At 44.1% G+C, this 14,150-nt stretch overlaps 1 protein-coding gene across 1 annotated transcript in view; it reads right to left on the bottom strand.

Moving 5' to 3' along the window:
• The window catches only part of LOC118402192 (chloride channel protein 2), a 59,024-nt gene extending 45,666 nt beyond the window's left edge, over nucleotides 1-13,358 (bottom strand). Inside the window, exon 1 of the mRNA XM_052477056.1 lies at nucleotides 13,041-13,358. Coding sequence (XP_052333016.1) covers nucleotides 13,041-13,181 — 141 coding nt within the window. The 5' untranslated portion in view covers nucleotides 13,182-13,358. The remainder of the gene's footprint in view (nucleotides 1-13,040) is intronic.
• Nucleotides 13,359-14,150: the final 792 nt, after the last annotated feature.

Below are 14,150 nucleotides of genomic sequence, written 5' to 3'. Positions count from 1 at the left end.
CGGTACAGAGTCAATGTGGAGGTTATATATAGGGGGTACCGGTACAGAGTCAATGTGGAGGTTATATACAGGGGGTACCGGTACAGAGTTAATGTGGAGGTTATATACAGGGGTACCGGTACAGAGTCAATGTGGAGGTTATATACAGGGGGTACCGGTACAGAGTTAATGTGGAGGTTATATACAGGGGGTACCGGTACAGAGTCAATGTGGAGGTTATATACAGGGGGTACCGGTACAGAGTTAATGTGGAGGTTATATACAGGGGGTACCGGTACAGAGTCAATGTGGAGGTTATATACAGGGGGTACCGGTACAGAGTCAATGTGGAGGTTATATACAGGGGTACCGGTACAGAGTCAATGTGGAGGCTATATACAGGGGTACCGGTACAGAGTCAATGTGGTTATATATAGGGGTACCGGTACAGAGTCAATGTGGAGGTTATATACAGGGGGTACCGGTACAGAGTTAATGTGGAGGTTACATACAGGGGGTACCGGTACAGAGTCAATGTGGAGGTTATATACAGGGGTACCGGTACAGAGTCAATGTGGAGGCTATATACAGGGGGTACCGGTACAGAGTCAATGTGGAGGCTATATACAGGGGTACCGGTACAGAGTCAATGTGGAGGTTATATATAGGGGGTACCGGTACAGAGTCAATGTGGAGGTTATATACAGGGGTACCGGTACAGAGTCAATGTGGAGGTTATATACAGGGGTACCGGTACAGAGTCAATATGGAGGTTATATACAGGGGTACCGGTACAGAGTCAATGTGGAGGTTATATACAGGGGTACCGGTACAGAGTCAATGTGGAGGTTATATATAGGGGGTACCGGTACAGAGTCAATGTGGAGGTTATATATAGGGGGTACCGGTACAGAGTCAATGTGGAGGTTATATACAGGGGTACCGGTACAGAGTCAATGTGGAGGTTATATATAGGGGTACCGGTACAGAGTCAATGTGGAGGTTATATACAGGGGTACCGGTACAGAGTCAATGTGGAGGTTATATACAGGGGTACCGGTACAGAGTCAATATGGAGGTTATATACAGGGGGTACCGGTACAGAGTCAATGTGGAGGTTATATATAGGGGGTACTGGTACAGAGTCAATGTGGAGGTTATATATAGGGGGTACCGGTACAGAGTCAATGTGCGGGGACACTGGTTAGTCAGTAGTCCTGATGAGCCCTTCCCACCTAGCTAGTTTATACTGGCTAACTGGCAACAATAGAAGCATGGTGCTAGTTAAAACTTAATTTCGATGGGCGAGGGGTCGAAATCATCTAATAGTGGTAGTAACCATCACCGTGGTACAATCTAATGCTCAATGAGGTGAGTTTGCGCTGCAAGCCGGCAGCAAGGCACACTGTCCTTCACTCCCGATTGCCCCAGTAAGCAGAGGGAAGTAGCTAGATAGTTTAGCCAACATCAGATCGTGACAGATAAAGCTAATTTATTGTAGTGATTTTCACTGAAAATGTACCACTACGGCGTTAACGTCACCAATAAAAACGGAATGATTCTGAACACTCTCCCTAGTCCCAACTTCGGCAGACAAGTTCCAAATTCATGCTGAAGTTTCTAGCCACAAGCCTAAACTAGCTACCTGGGAAGGGCTCATCAGGACGACTGACTGAAGTGACTGAACCAAATCTGTTAGTTTTGACTCGACTCTTGCTGTGCAACATATATCATCAATTTGAGCACCAGATGATGCCATAATATGTTTCTTCACATGACCTTTGAATGTTATAAAGCACTGCAGTGAATCTACTCAATACAAATGCTGACATCTAGTGTAGACATTAAGAACTGCATGGTACTGCATAGGTTGTGAACAGTGCACTTTCAGATTTACTTTGAGACAAAGTTGAATTAATTCATCCCTTCTCATTTATTAGTGTGCTTGTGGTGCTTCATTAACCATTGCCGTAGATAGACAACTCTTTATGTTGTATCGAAGGTAAAATAAAAAAGTGTTTGTGTTTCATTTCATATTTATAGAGGATATAGTTAGATATAGGATGTAGCTTATTGGTGGTATCAGTAATCGGTGACTTTTGCCTCCCTAAAATCGTTATCGTACTGGACCCAAAAATCCCATATCAAATCAAATCAAATTGTATTAGTCACATGCGCCGAATACAACAGGTGTAGGTAGACCTTACCGTGAAGTGGTTCCTTACGAGCCCCTAACCAACAATGCAGTTTAAAAAGTAAAAAATACGGATAAGAATAAGAAATAAAAGTAACAAGTAATTAAAGAGCAGCAGCAAAATAACAATAGCGATTGACTCTGTACCGGGGGTACCGGTACAGAGTCAATGTGTGGGGGCACCGGTTAGTTGCGGTAATATGTACATGTAGGTAGAGTTATTAAAGTGACAGAGAGTAGCAACGGTGTAAAAGAGAGAGGGGGGGGTGCAAATAGTCTGGGTAGCCATTTGATTAGATGTTCATGAGTCTTATGGTTTGGGGGTAGAGGCTGTTTAGAAGCCTCTTGGACCTAGACTTAGCGCTCCGGTACCGCTTGCCGTGTGGTAGCAGAGAGAACAGTCTATGACTAGGGTGGCTGGAGTCCTTGACAATTTTTAGGGCCCTCCTCTGACACCGCCTGGTAAAGAGTCTGATGGCAGGAAACTTGGCCCCAGTGATGTACTGGGCCGTACGCACTACCCCCTGTAGTGCCTTGCGTTCGGAGGCCGAGCAGTTGCCATACCAGGCAGTGATGCAACCAGTCAGGATGCTCTCGATGGTGTAGCTGTAGAACCTTTTGAGAATCTGAGGACCCATGCCAAATCTTTTCATTCTCCTGAGGCGGAATATGTTCTGTTGTGCCCTCTTCACGACTGTCTTGGTGTGCTTGGACCCTGTTAGTTTGTTGGTGGTGTGGACACCAAGGAACTTGAAGCTCTCAACCTGCTCCACTGCAGCACCGTCGATGAGAATGGGGGCGTGCTCGGTTGGGCTCTAGTGTGGGTGTACAGACTTTTAATCGTATGGCCTTATAACTTGCAAGGATTACATTTGGAGATGCAAGCCAAATTGGATGACAAGGCAAAGAGTCACACCAAATGTAACGGTTTGTGCTTTGTAGAACGTTTTAATCACATAGACTTTTCCTGTTTCCTTCAATTTGTAGGCTATATGTTAAATATACCCACTGGGCACACACTGGTTGAATCAACGTTGTAGCCACATCATTTCAATGAAATAATGTTGAGCCAACGTGGGATAGACGTTAAATTGACGTCTGTGCCCAGTGGGTAGCCTCTATCGGTAGCGACCGTGAGTAATTACTACACATATTTAACTGCCAATGAAGTGTTAGTTCCCTTCAACTGGTACTCTACATTTGTATCATTCCATTAGGCCTACATCGTTTGATTTAGTCTACTGTTATGTGTTTCCCCTGTAAACGCTGTCACGTCCTCGTGGCTGTTGCTGAGGGTCATGTAATAGCAGATGCTATTTAAAGAAGGCAAAATACAAATTGCAGTTTCATTATGGAGCGCAAAAAGTTAGTTTGAACTTGACGCACACACAAACACACACATATGCACACACACACACACGAGTGAATGCACACACTCTTGAACATTGATGTGCACCAAAATAAATGAGACACAGAAGCAACAAAAATATGCACAAAAATACACACAGTTTCTCTCACATGTCCACCAGACCCTCCCACATATACACCACTAGCATATTGTCCGGGTGTGTTGTTGCCACGTGATGCCTTCCTGAAGAGCATAAATAGCACAAAATCTCCTAAAAATGCCTGAGAGCCCTCTCCTCCTTTTCTTTCCACTAATGCATGCTTATAGGAGGCACAGAGACAAACAACTACTGCAGTCTGATATTGACAAGGAACGCAGTCTGATAAAGCAGATAGAGAAACAGATCGCAGTCATTCTACCCCCCCACCTCTCTCTCTCTCAGATACACACTAAAAGCTGGACTTCAGTCAAAGAAACACACAGTTATGGAGGAACACATTTATCTCAGTACATCTCTCTTCTTCCTGGTATGATCACTCTCTCTCTCTATCTATCAATCTCTCAAGTAGTCCATCTCTCTGCATCCTGTTCTGATCTCTCTCTCTGTCTCTCTCTCTCTCTCTCTCTCCCTCTCTCTGTCCCTCCATCTGTCCCCATCTATAGATATCCCTATGAAGTGCTCCAGGCTACATCTGTCAATCACACAGTGACATGAGTGTGAAAAACTGGTGCACGAAGCAATTATTATTCAGATCGGATCCACTTTAGTTCATGTGTAGATTGGCAGATTTAGCAGGGAAATATGGAGGAGGGAGGGAAAGGGGGAAGGAGAGGGAAAGGGGGAAGGAGAGGGAAAGGGGGAAGGAGAGGGAAAGGGGGAAGGAGAGGGAAAGGGGCAGTGGAGATATTGGTTGCTTTGAGTATAGACAGGTGGAGGAATAGAGGGGCACTGTGAGCAAAGGAGTGAGGGGAAAAGGGGGATGAAGTGGAAAAGAGAATGGAGGTGCAGTGGGAGATATTGGTTGAGACAGGTGGAGGAGAAGAGAAAATGTGGTAGATGGGGAGAGGAAAGTGGGGTAAATAGGTTGGAGAGAGTAAGAAGGTGGTGGAAAATGAGAGGAGAGAGAGACAGTGGTAAAGAATGATGGGAAAAGGAGAGTAGGCCGCTGCAGTGATAGCTGTGCCCACACTGCCTATTTGGGAGTCCTACTTTTTTTTAACGTCAACCAGTCCATACTTTTATAAATCTGTGAAACAGATGCATAGCTTTGACGCAGTGTCATAAGGCAGAGACACCTGAGGATATTTGAAGATGGGGTGACGTAATCTACAGTAGAGACCTGACCTGGCACACACCTTTCACGCTCCGCTCCAGAGCCCGCAGGCCTCAGAATAGCGCCCTAAACGGTGGACGGTCACGACCGAGTGCGTAATCGATAAACGGACGGCAACCTTTAAATGCAGGCAGCCACTATAACTGTGCCTTGACAACAGTTCACACTGGAATACAAACCACGAATCACTGTCACACGTGCACGCATGCACGCACACGCGCGCACACACACACAATGCCGGTGCCCAGCTTTTGAAATGGATGTTTGTCTTGAATCGATTTTCTCGCTGCCACATATTTTCGCAAGCAGCGCAGCAGCCCAGTCACAGCAATAATGCGGAGGAAAAAAGCAACCAGAGATTCTGGTGTTATCTAATGTTCTGTGAATGACATCTGAGAAATCTGACAGTCACTTAAAAATCTATCAAGCCTACAAAAAAGGCACTGCTCAGTGACTGTGTCTCGGGATTTCAAATGAATGACGCATGTCCCCAAGTGATTTGCACTCATAACTTTTACATGAGCATGACCGGTTAGGGATTATCCCACTAAAAACTCACCAAAGTTTGCTGATACTGGAGCGACCGATTCTCGGCCTTGTCCTTTGCCGGCATCGTCTCAATATCCTCATCCATATGATTTATCCACGGTCCGCATTAATTTGTCACTCAATTTCCTTGCCTTTATACAGTTATAGCCTTCTACACATGTGTAATGTAGCAAGTTATTATCATAGCCTAAGCCGCCGCTGCTACTGAAGAACTAGTGCGATCTATTCCAGATGAGTAGCCGCATATGCGGGTTGTTTAAACGCCGCATCCCTCCTCCACACGTTGGTACAGTCGATCCCAGCGGAGTTCGAAGGGAGCGGAGTTGATGTTTTGTGTTTTGCGGGGGTGGTGCAGTGTCCAAGCACAATGAGCTTACAACTATGATTTGTATTCGTTCCAATAGCTCTTATCTGTTTCTCTTTGAATCTATCCGTCGGCGCACCGTTGTTCTTTTGTCTACAGGTGAGAACTGATGAGTCATAATTTGGTAATAATAGTCTACCCACACTTGTTTAAAGTAAAATAAACTAAAGCAGCCTATGCTACAGTTTATAAGGGCCAGTTTCACATAACTCATGAGCACTCTGGGTGCAAAATTCCCTATGGCACAGATCCAGGATAATCTTAAGCAAATACTATAACCATACATCATGTGCTGAAGAAAAACACTAAACTGAGCTTAAATCATAGTCAGTTCAAGAGTGCCTAATTTTGGCTCAGTTAATTAAGATGAAATTGATTTCATGATCAACTAACCATGTATTAGGGACTCCTGAATACAAGTAACTGTGACTTCCTGGATAAAGATTAGTCCAATATTTTACAGCATTAGACATTCCCATTAAAAGCAATTTATTATTAGCCGTGATAAGAGCAAATGAATCCAGAATAGACTTAATCATGCATGGACAATCAAACTGCCTGATGGAACTACTAACTACAGTATCTGGGAAAAGTCACAAAGACATCTAAATTGACCTACGGTAATACATTTTTGTGCCCTTCACTATTAGAAAAAATGGTTCTGGATAGGACCAAACAGGGTTCTATTGCTTGCTTCATATATGGCACTCCTAAAGGTTTTTGTAGGGTTATTTGATCAGAACCCCAGGGGTTCTTGTTCACTGAACCAAAATTGTTTCCATATAAGGTTCTACATGGATCCAATGTCGGTTCTATACAGAACCTTAAGGGACGCCGTACATGAAGCAAGCATAGAACCCTTTTTGGTTCTATCCAGAACAAATTTGTCTAAGAATGTAATACAGCACGGACATTCAGCACCATGGACAGCACCATGGTCTAAGCGTTCCAAACAGAATACAGTTGATTGTTGATTTCAGCACCACAGCCACTGAACAGCGCCCAGCACAAAGTTCACAGCTCATGATGAAGATTCATGACAACTGAGGCTAGTTTTGTGAGGCTGGGTACAGTAGACATGCTATTGTTCCCATGCCCCTTTCCCTTGAACTTAGATAGGCAATATAATGTACGACTGTTGTAATACTGCTCTCAAGACTACAACATCCACAGACAGTACAGCATCCATGGAGCAGATTAAAGTCGAGTGCCTTGCTCAAGGGCACAATGGAAGAAGATAACACAGAGGATGCCCACCACATTTTCCCCATTGCTAGCCCACCTCTCTAACCTCTAGGCTACCTTCAGTGCTGCCCTGTATGGAAGAGCTCTCACAGAAAACATGAACCACTTATCTCTCTGGAGAACGGCAGAAAGAATGGAATATGCTCTCTCTTCTGGACAGTTGTCCTTGCTGAGAACGGCTTCCACACATACAGTGCATTCAGAAAGTATTCACACCCCTTTACTTTTTCCACATTTTGTTACATTACAGCTTTATTCAATAAAAATATATATATATATTCCTCATCAATCTACACATAATAACCCATAATGACGAAGCAAAAACTGTTTTTTTTTTTTTCTGCAAATGTATTTAAAGTAAAAAACTGAAATATCACATTGACATAAGTATTCAGACCCTTTACTCAGTACTTTGTTGAAACACCTTTGGCAGCGATTACAGCCTTGAGTCTTCTTGGGCATGACTGAAAAGATTTTGCATGGGTCCTCAGATCCTCAAAAGGTTCTACAGCTGCACCATCGAGAGCATATTGACTGGTTGCATCACTGCCTGGTATGGCAACTACTCAGCATCCGACCGCAAGGCAATACAGAGGGTAGTGCGAACGGCCCAGTACATCACTGGGGCCAAGCTTCCTGCCATCCAGGACCTCTATACCAGGCGGTGTCAGAGGAAAGCCCTAAAAATGGTCAAAGACTCCAGCCACCCTAGTCATAGACTGTTCTCTCTGCTACCACACGGCAAGCGGTACCGGAGCACTAAGTCTAGGTCCAAGAGGCTTCTCAACAGCTTCTACCCCCAAGCCATAAGACTCCTGAACATCTAGTCAAATAGCTACCCAGACTATTTACATTGCCCCCCCTCTCCACACCACTGCCACTCTCTGTTGTAATCTAGGCATAGTCTCTTTAATTAACTCTACCTACATGTACATACTACCTCAAATAACCGGTGCCACCGCACACTGACTCTGTACTGGCACCCCCCTGTATATAGCCTCCACATTGACTCTGTACTTGCACCCCCTGTATATATTGTTATTTCTTACCGCTGCTCTTTAATTACTTGTTACTTTTATCTCTTACTTTTATCCGTATTTTTTAAAACTGCACTGTCGGTTAGGGGCTCGTAAGTAAGCATACACCTGTTGTATTCAGAGCATGTGACAAATACAATATGATTTGATTTGATGACGCTACAAGCTTGGCACACCTGTATTTGGGGAGTTTGTCCCATTCTTCTCTGCACTATCAGGTTGGATGGGGAGCGTCGCTGCACAGCTATTTTCAGGTCTCTCCAGAGATATTCGATCGGGTTTCCAGTCCTGGCTCTGGCTGGGCCACTCAAGGACATTCAGAGACTTGTCCCGAAGCTACTACTGTGTTGTCTTGGCTGTGTGCTTAGGGTCGTTGTCCTGTTGGAAGGAGAACCTTCTCCCTAGTCTGAGATCCTGAGCGCTCTGTAGTAGGTTTTCATCAAAGATCTCTCTTTCCCTTGATCCTGACTAGTCTCCCAGTCCCTGCCACTGAATAACCTCCCCACAGCATGATGCTGCCACCACCATACTTCACCGTAGGGATGGTGCCAGGTTTCCTCCAGACGAGTTCAATCTTGGTTTCATCAGACCTGAGAGTCTTGTTTTTCTTGGTCTGAGAGTCCTTTTGGCAAACTCCAAGCGGGCTGTCATGTGCCGTTTACTGAGGAGTTGCTTCCGTCCATTTAAGAATGATGTCATTATGGGGTATTGTGTGTAGATTGATGAGAGAAAATAATCATTTAATCCATTTTAGAATAAGGCTGTAAAGTAACACAATGTGGAAAAGGGGAAGGGATCTGAATACTTTGCGAATTCACTGTGTACTCATTACTCATTGTAAGCCTATGATATACACTGGAGGCTGTATAGCTGCATTCAAGTGACATGCACAGCCCATGGCTTCCCCTGATACTTATAAAGCTACACTTTAGCCAGTATACACTGCATGTGTGGTATAGATTTTATCTCACCTCAGATGAGCAATGTTCGGGTCTCAAAGGACTGACTAACCATGGCCTGTATAAACAAAAGCATCACTCAGATGCATAACAGCCATACAGATCACACAGCTATGCTTTTGAGGGATTTTTTTTTGAGTGATTTTTTTTTAATGCTTTTGAGTGATCAGGGTAAAGAAGACAGCATATGGAAGCAGTGTCTTTACACAGTGGATTTCTGGGGAATAGGAATAGATAAATTGCCTGGCTACCCAGACTTCTTGCTCCGCCCAAACGCTCCGCCATGCTCACGGATGTTAGTTTCTTCTCCGCATTGAGTCTGGATCTGAGTGCCTCCCCGAGCATTCAACGAATGTGAACACATTCAGGGCCGTCTGATTGGTCCAGAAACTGATGGGTTGGGCTGGAGCCAGAACACATCTGGGTAAAGCCACAGTTTTAAAACTCGTAACTGGCTTTCATACTCTGATTGGTTAGAGACGATCCAATTGCTGATGACTTTGTGTAGTACAACACCACTCTTGCCCTCGTCACCACAAACGACTTCAATGATGGCGGTCTCAGACTAAAGTATGTGGTGAACGACAGAGCAGCGGAAGAATTTAGTGTGTGAGTCGTCAGGCTAATAGAGAGCTGCTTGGGGGACCATGGGTGGAACAAGAGCCTCCAGCTCTGTTACACCTAATAAAGGCACTGTAATTCAAATGTATTGTAGACTAGAGCTGCAAATGCTAGTTGCTATGCAGGGACATAAAGTACTAGCCCATTGAGTTTTGAATCACAGAGTAAAGCTACAGCATCGATTTACAGTACCGCTTTGCATAAGTCATCCTCCATCATCACACAGTCAGCGAGTCAATCAGAGGGAAAAGAGACTGCAAGACAGATCATCGAACGGAGCTCCATGACATGAGGACATTGTGAAGAGACAATTGCTAATTTAGTGGCAAGTTTCAAGACATTCAACAATGCTCATATGAGCTTCCCTTACTGAATCTTCTTCTGAGGCCAGCTGTGCTCCAAGGGCAGAAATGTAATGTGATTGGTTAAGTTTAAGCAAGACATGCGATTGGTTAAGGATAGGGTTAGGGGTTGGGTTATGTTTAGGGAAGAAATGTGGGGAGGGGGAAGGGGTACTAAGCTAACATATGGAATTGTTTCAGGGTGCTCATACCATGGATCATTTAGCTATTTAGAATTTAGAGTTGTAGGACCATATATACAAAATATTTGATCAAATATTGAATTTACTACCAAAGCCCATAGAAACGCATTGAATAACACATTCATAAACGGCAAAAAAAGGCAGTCAAATTATAAATCATAAGAAATGTGGTTCTGAAGTATCCGTCCTATATCTAGGAGATATAAGAAAGCTCAAGAAATATTAGTGGGTTTTTTTGGACACATATTTAACCCCTTATTATTGTTGCCACAAAACGACCTCCATGCTTCCATTCGTTTGAGTGGGTTACCTTCAGACGTGTCCTGTGACTTTTGTGGGGGTCGTAGAAGAAAAACGAAGAACACAGTTCGGACTCTACAGATGCTTTCGTGAGAAGGCTGATTTTCAGGACGTCTGATGTTCTGACAAACACAGCTGTAGCTTGACCACCTTCCATCGCAGATGTGGAAGGCCGACATAGGTGGATGTGGTAAATTGAGACGCAGCCCATGATATCTCTAGCTTAAACTGACACATTTTGATGGGGATTCTTTTTATTATGTTACTTGGATTGACGCACGGGTGCTCTTAAGGATTTCAGACCTGGGTTCAAATATATGTGTATTTGAATATCTGATACACAGCCCAAAACAAATACTTTTATTTTAGTTTTTGAATGGTTAAATAGTCTACCTAATTGTATTTGAGAGTTTTTTCTAATACTTATTTCAAATACTATTTTCAAATGCCTGGGTTAAATGCATGGCAGTGTATTTGAGTCAGTGCATTTGAGTATAGCCAAATATATGTAAATATTCAACTACTTGTCTTTTCAAAGAAAATATATCTGAACGCTTGCTTTGACTATACTGTATAGGTCTGTGCGAAAGTTCAGCCACGAAATGTGATTGGTTAAATTTAGGCAAGTAATTCCAAATGATTAAGTTTAGGGTTAGTGTAAGAGTTGGGGTGATGCACTGCACCACATCCACCACCAACCTTCCCACCTATGAGCTCTGTCCACTGGCTGTTGATCTTTCAACCAATCACATTTGTTTTGCCCTGGAGGCAGAACTGCCCTTAGAACAAGATAGAATACAGAAAACTACAATCTGCTTCACGCACACCCCATAATCAAAACCGACTTTGGAAACTTTTGAAGATACTCAACAATGACCTTTCCCTCACCCTCTCCGTAGCCTACAAAACTGGGCAATTGATCACTGAATTTGTTTCCATATGAATATTACATGTTGTGGTTTATGTGTTGTGCTGTGCTAATTTGCCATTTCGCTCCAGGCCTTTAGGGCCTTGGAGTATCAGTGGCTCTCATCGTACACATGATGAAAAGACTGAATTCCCCTGAGAGAAAGAGCCTCTGATTGGCTGACAGAAGAATTCCGCTGCAGTGATGAGGCTGTTGATAGGCTGTTGGCATGGTAATGGAAAAACAAAATCATAGGCCAACACACACACACACACACACACACACACACACACACACACACACACACACACACACACACACACACACACACACACACACACACACACACACACACACACACACATTCACAAATATGCAGAAACGTGCACACATAATCCAAGCCATATTTATTTTGACAAAGGCACAAACATATAATTTTCTTCTCAGTGAGAAAGAGGAGTTATTACGTGTGTTTTGTCTCTCTCTGCAATATCTATTGCTGTAGGTGTGCTTCTGCTTTGAATACCATGCAGGTACTACTGTGGCTATGTCTTTGAGCAGCTGTATTGTCGTTCCTACAGTAGTGAAACTAGGTGCTCTGCAGTCCCAAGCACCAACACACTGACCCAGTTCAACCTTCAGTCTCAACAGGAACAATCCGGAATAAATACAAACCTGTGGAGTTTATTTTGGCACCCCACTATGGGAACAAATTATTCATAAATGGTACGACCTACAGAGATGAATCTGAGAGTAGAGTGTGTGTGTGTGTGTGTGTGTGTGTGTGTGTGTGTGTGTGTGTGTGTGTGTGTGTGTGTGTGTGTGTGTGTGTGTGTGTGTGTGTGTGTGTGTGTGTGTGTGTGTGTGTGTGTGTGTGTGTGTGTGTAAACACATGTACATGCACGTGGAGGAGGAGGGTGGACAAGTACCAGTCAGGGAACTGAAGAGAGTCATTTTAGGATTTCCAAGTGGGTCAAACCATTTAAAGAAATCTAAATAAAATCTGCAGACTGGATCATACTCTCTCGATGACGTCATCGCAATTTTTGCATGTCAATGAGTGGATTCAATGTCAAAATATGACATACAGGTCTTAGAAGTAGAAACACTTTATTATTATTAAACGTCACAGAAACGACAAGAAAGGAAAGTCCTCTGAGCGAATAAAATAGCCGTTCGCCGTGCGCGTAAATTTCAAGATGAACCGCAGCAATGAGGGACCTTATAAGGACCTTGAGCCCCGACGACGACTTGATGCGGAAAGTGGAATAGGATACATAACCACCTGTACCTCTTCTCCTAACAAGTTTCGGTGTCTAGATAAAGGATGCCAATAGATATATAGCCCAATGTCACTACATTGAACATGATTTCATTTTTGCAATAAAAACATGTTATAGCCTACACAATTCAATGTGACTCTGACTCAATAACCGATTTATTTGCCCTCGAGCATGAACACATTACCGAAGTTCAATTGATACTCTATTGATAGAGTATCAATCAATATAGTATATATTGACCTGATGAAAACAAGAGGGGAATAATGACAAAATAATTTGACCGATTGTTTTCGTCGTCACCGAGGAAAGACAGGATACCGGAGGCGGTATGGGTGCATGATGGACTTGAGGTTGCCGAGGACTCATTCATACTCACATTTCCCTCGTCCGGCAGTTCGGTTCCTTCGGTGTGTTTATCCTCTTCGAGGCTACGATCCCTAACCGTCAGCTGCGCCCCTCCATCCTTCGTGTAACAGAGTGAATAAAAATGAGGAATATCTCTGCGCGTTTCGTGCATAAACTCCAACTTCCAAGCTTACTTTCCCTCTTGATCAGTGGTCCATCCACAAGCAGAGGCGCTCCACTCCAATCTCCTGTCTCATTCACTCTTCTGCACCTCGGGTAAACGTGAAAACTGGTGGCCTGTTGCTGGTGCCTTGATTGGTTGTGCGCACACAGCACCTCAAACTTCTGAACACTGCTGCGTTCATCCGCGTCGATGCGCATGCATTCAGACAGCAGCTGGCCCCGGAGCGACAGCAGAGCTACCCCGTCAAATGTGAGTGTGTGACTGTGAACGTCATTTTTTGCCAAATTATGTATTATATAAATAATGTATTATATAAATAAGCTCGAGCTGTATCGGCAGCGGGGTAGGCTACCGGGTGTTCGTGATGCAATGCGGGTTCTGTCAGTGCCACGTTTCCCCTTATCTCCTTGTGAAGAAAGTCCAGACGTGGTTGCCATTACCGGGAGCTGGTGGCGCATTCGTCTTAATTAACGAGCGCCGATCGAGGTGTCTGCAGATAGATAAAGGCATGGAGGGAGTATCACTATCACTGTCTGGCCGTGTGCAACCTGTGACGGGTGTGCACTCAACACTCTCTCAACACTTCACACAAAGCCAGGCATACAGCCTACTCATTCTCTCTCTCTCTCTCTCTCTCTCTCTCTCTCTCTCTCTCTCTCTCTCTCACACACACACACACACACACACACACACACACACACACACACACACACACACACACACACACACACACACACACACACACACACACACACACACACACACACATGCTTTCAGTTAATACGGGGTGCAATACGTCCCGATGTATCATTCTACTTGCTGGCTTGATTGTCCACAAACACGGGGATCAATCAACGTCCACCCTGAGATTTTGCTCTTCCCTCCTATCGAATTGTATCGTCACTGCCTCTCACAGCTGCGACCCGTGGGCATTCGAGTAGCACCCGGTGGAAGATT

This window comes from Oncorhynchus keta, chromosome 23, assembly GCF_023373465.1.
Source record: "Oncorhynchus keta strain PuntledgeMale-10-30-2019 chromosome 23, Oket_V2, whole genome shotgun sequence".
Lineage (NCBI taxonomy): Eukaryota > Metazoa > Chordata > Actinopteri > Salmoniformes > Salmonidae > Oncorhynchus > Oncorhynchus keta.
The sequence above is the reverse complement of the archived record's forward strand: the minus strand, read 5'-3'. Positions and strand labels throughout refer to the sequence as shown.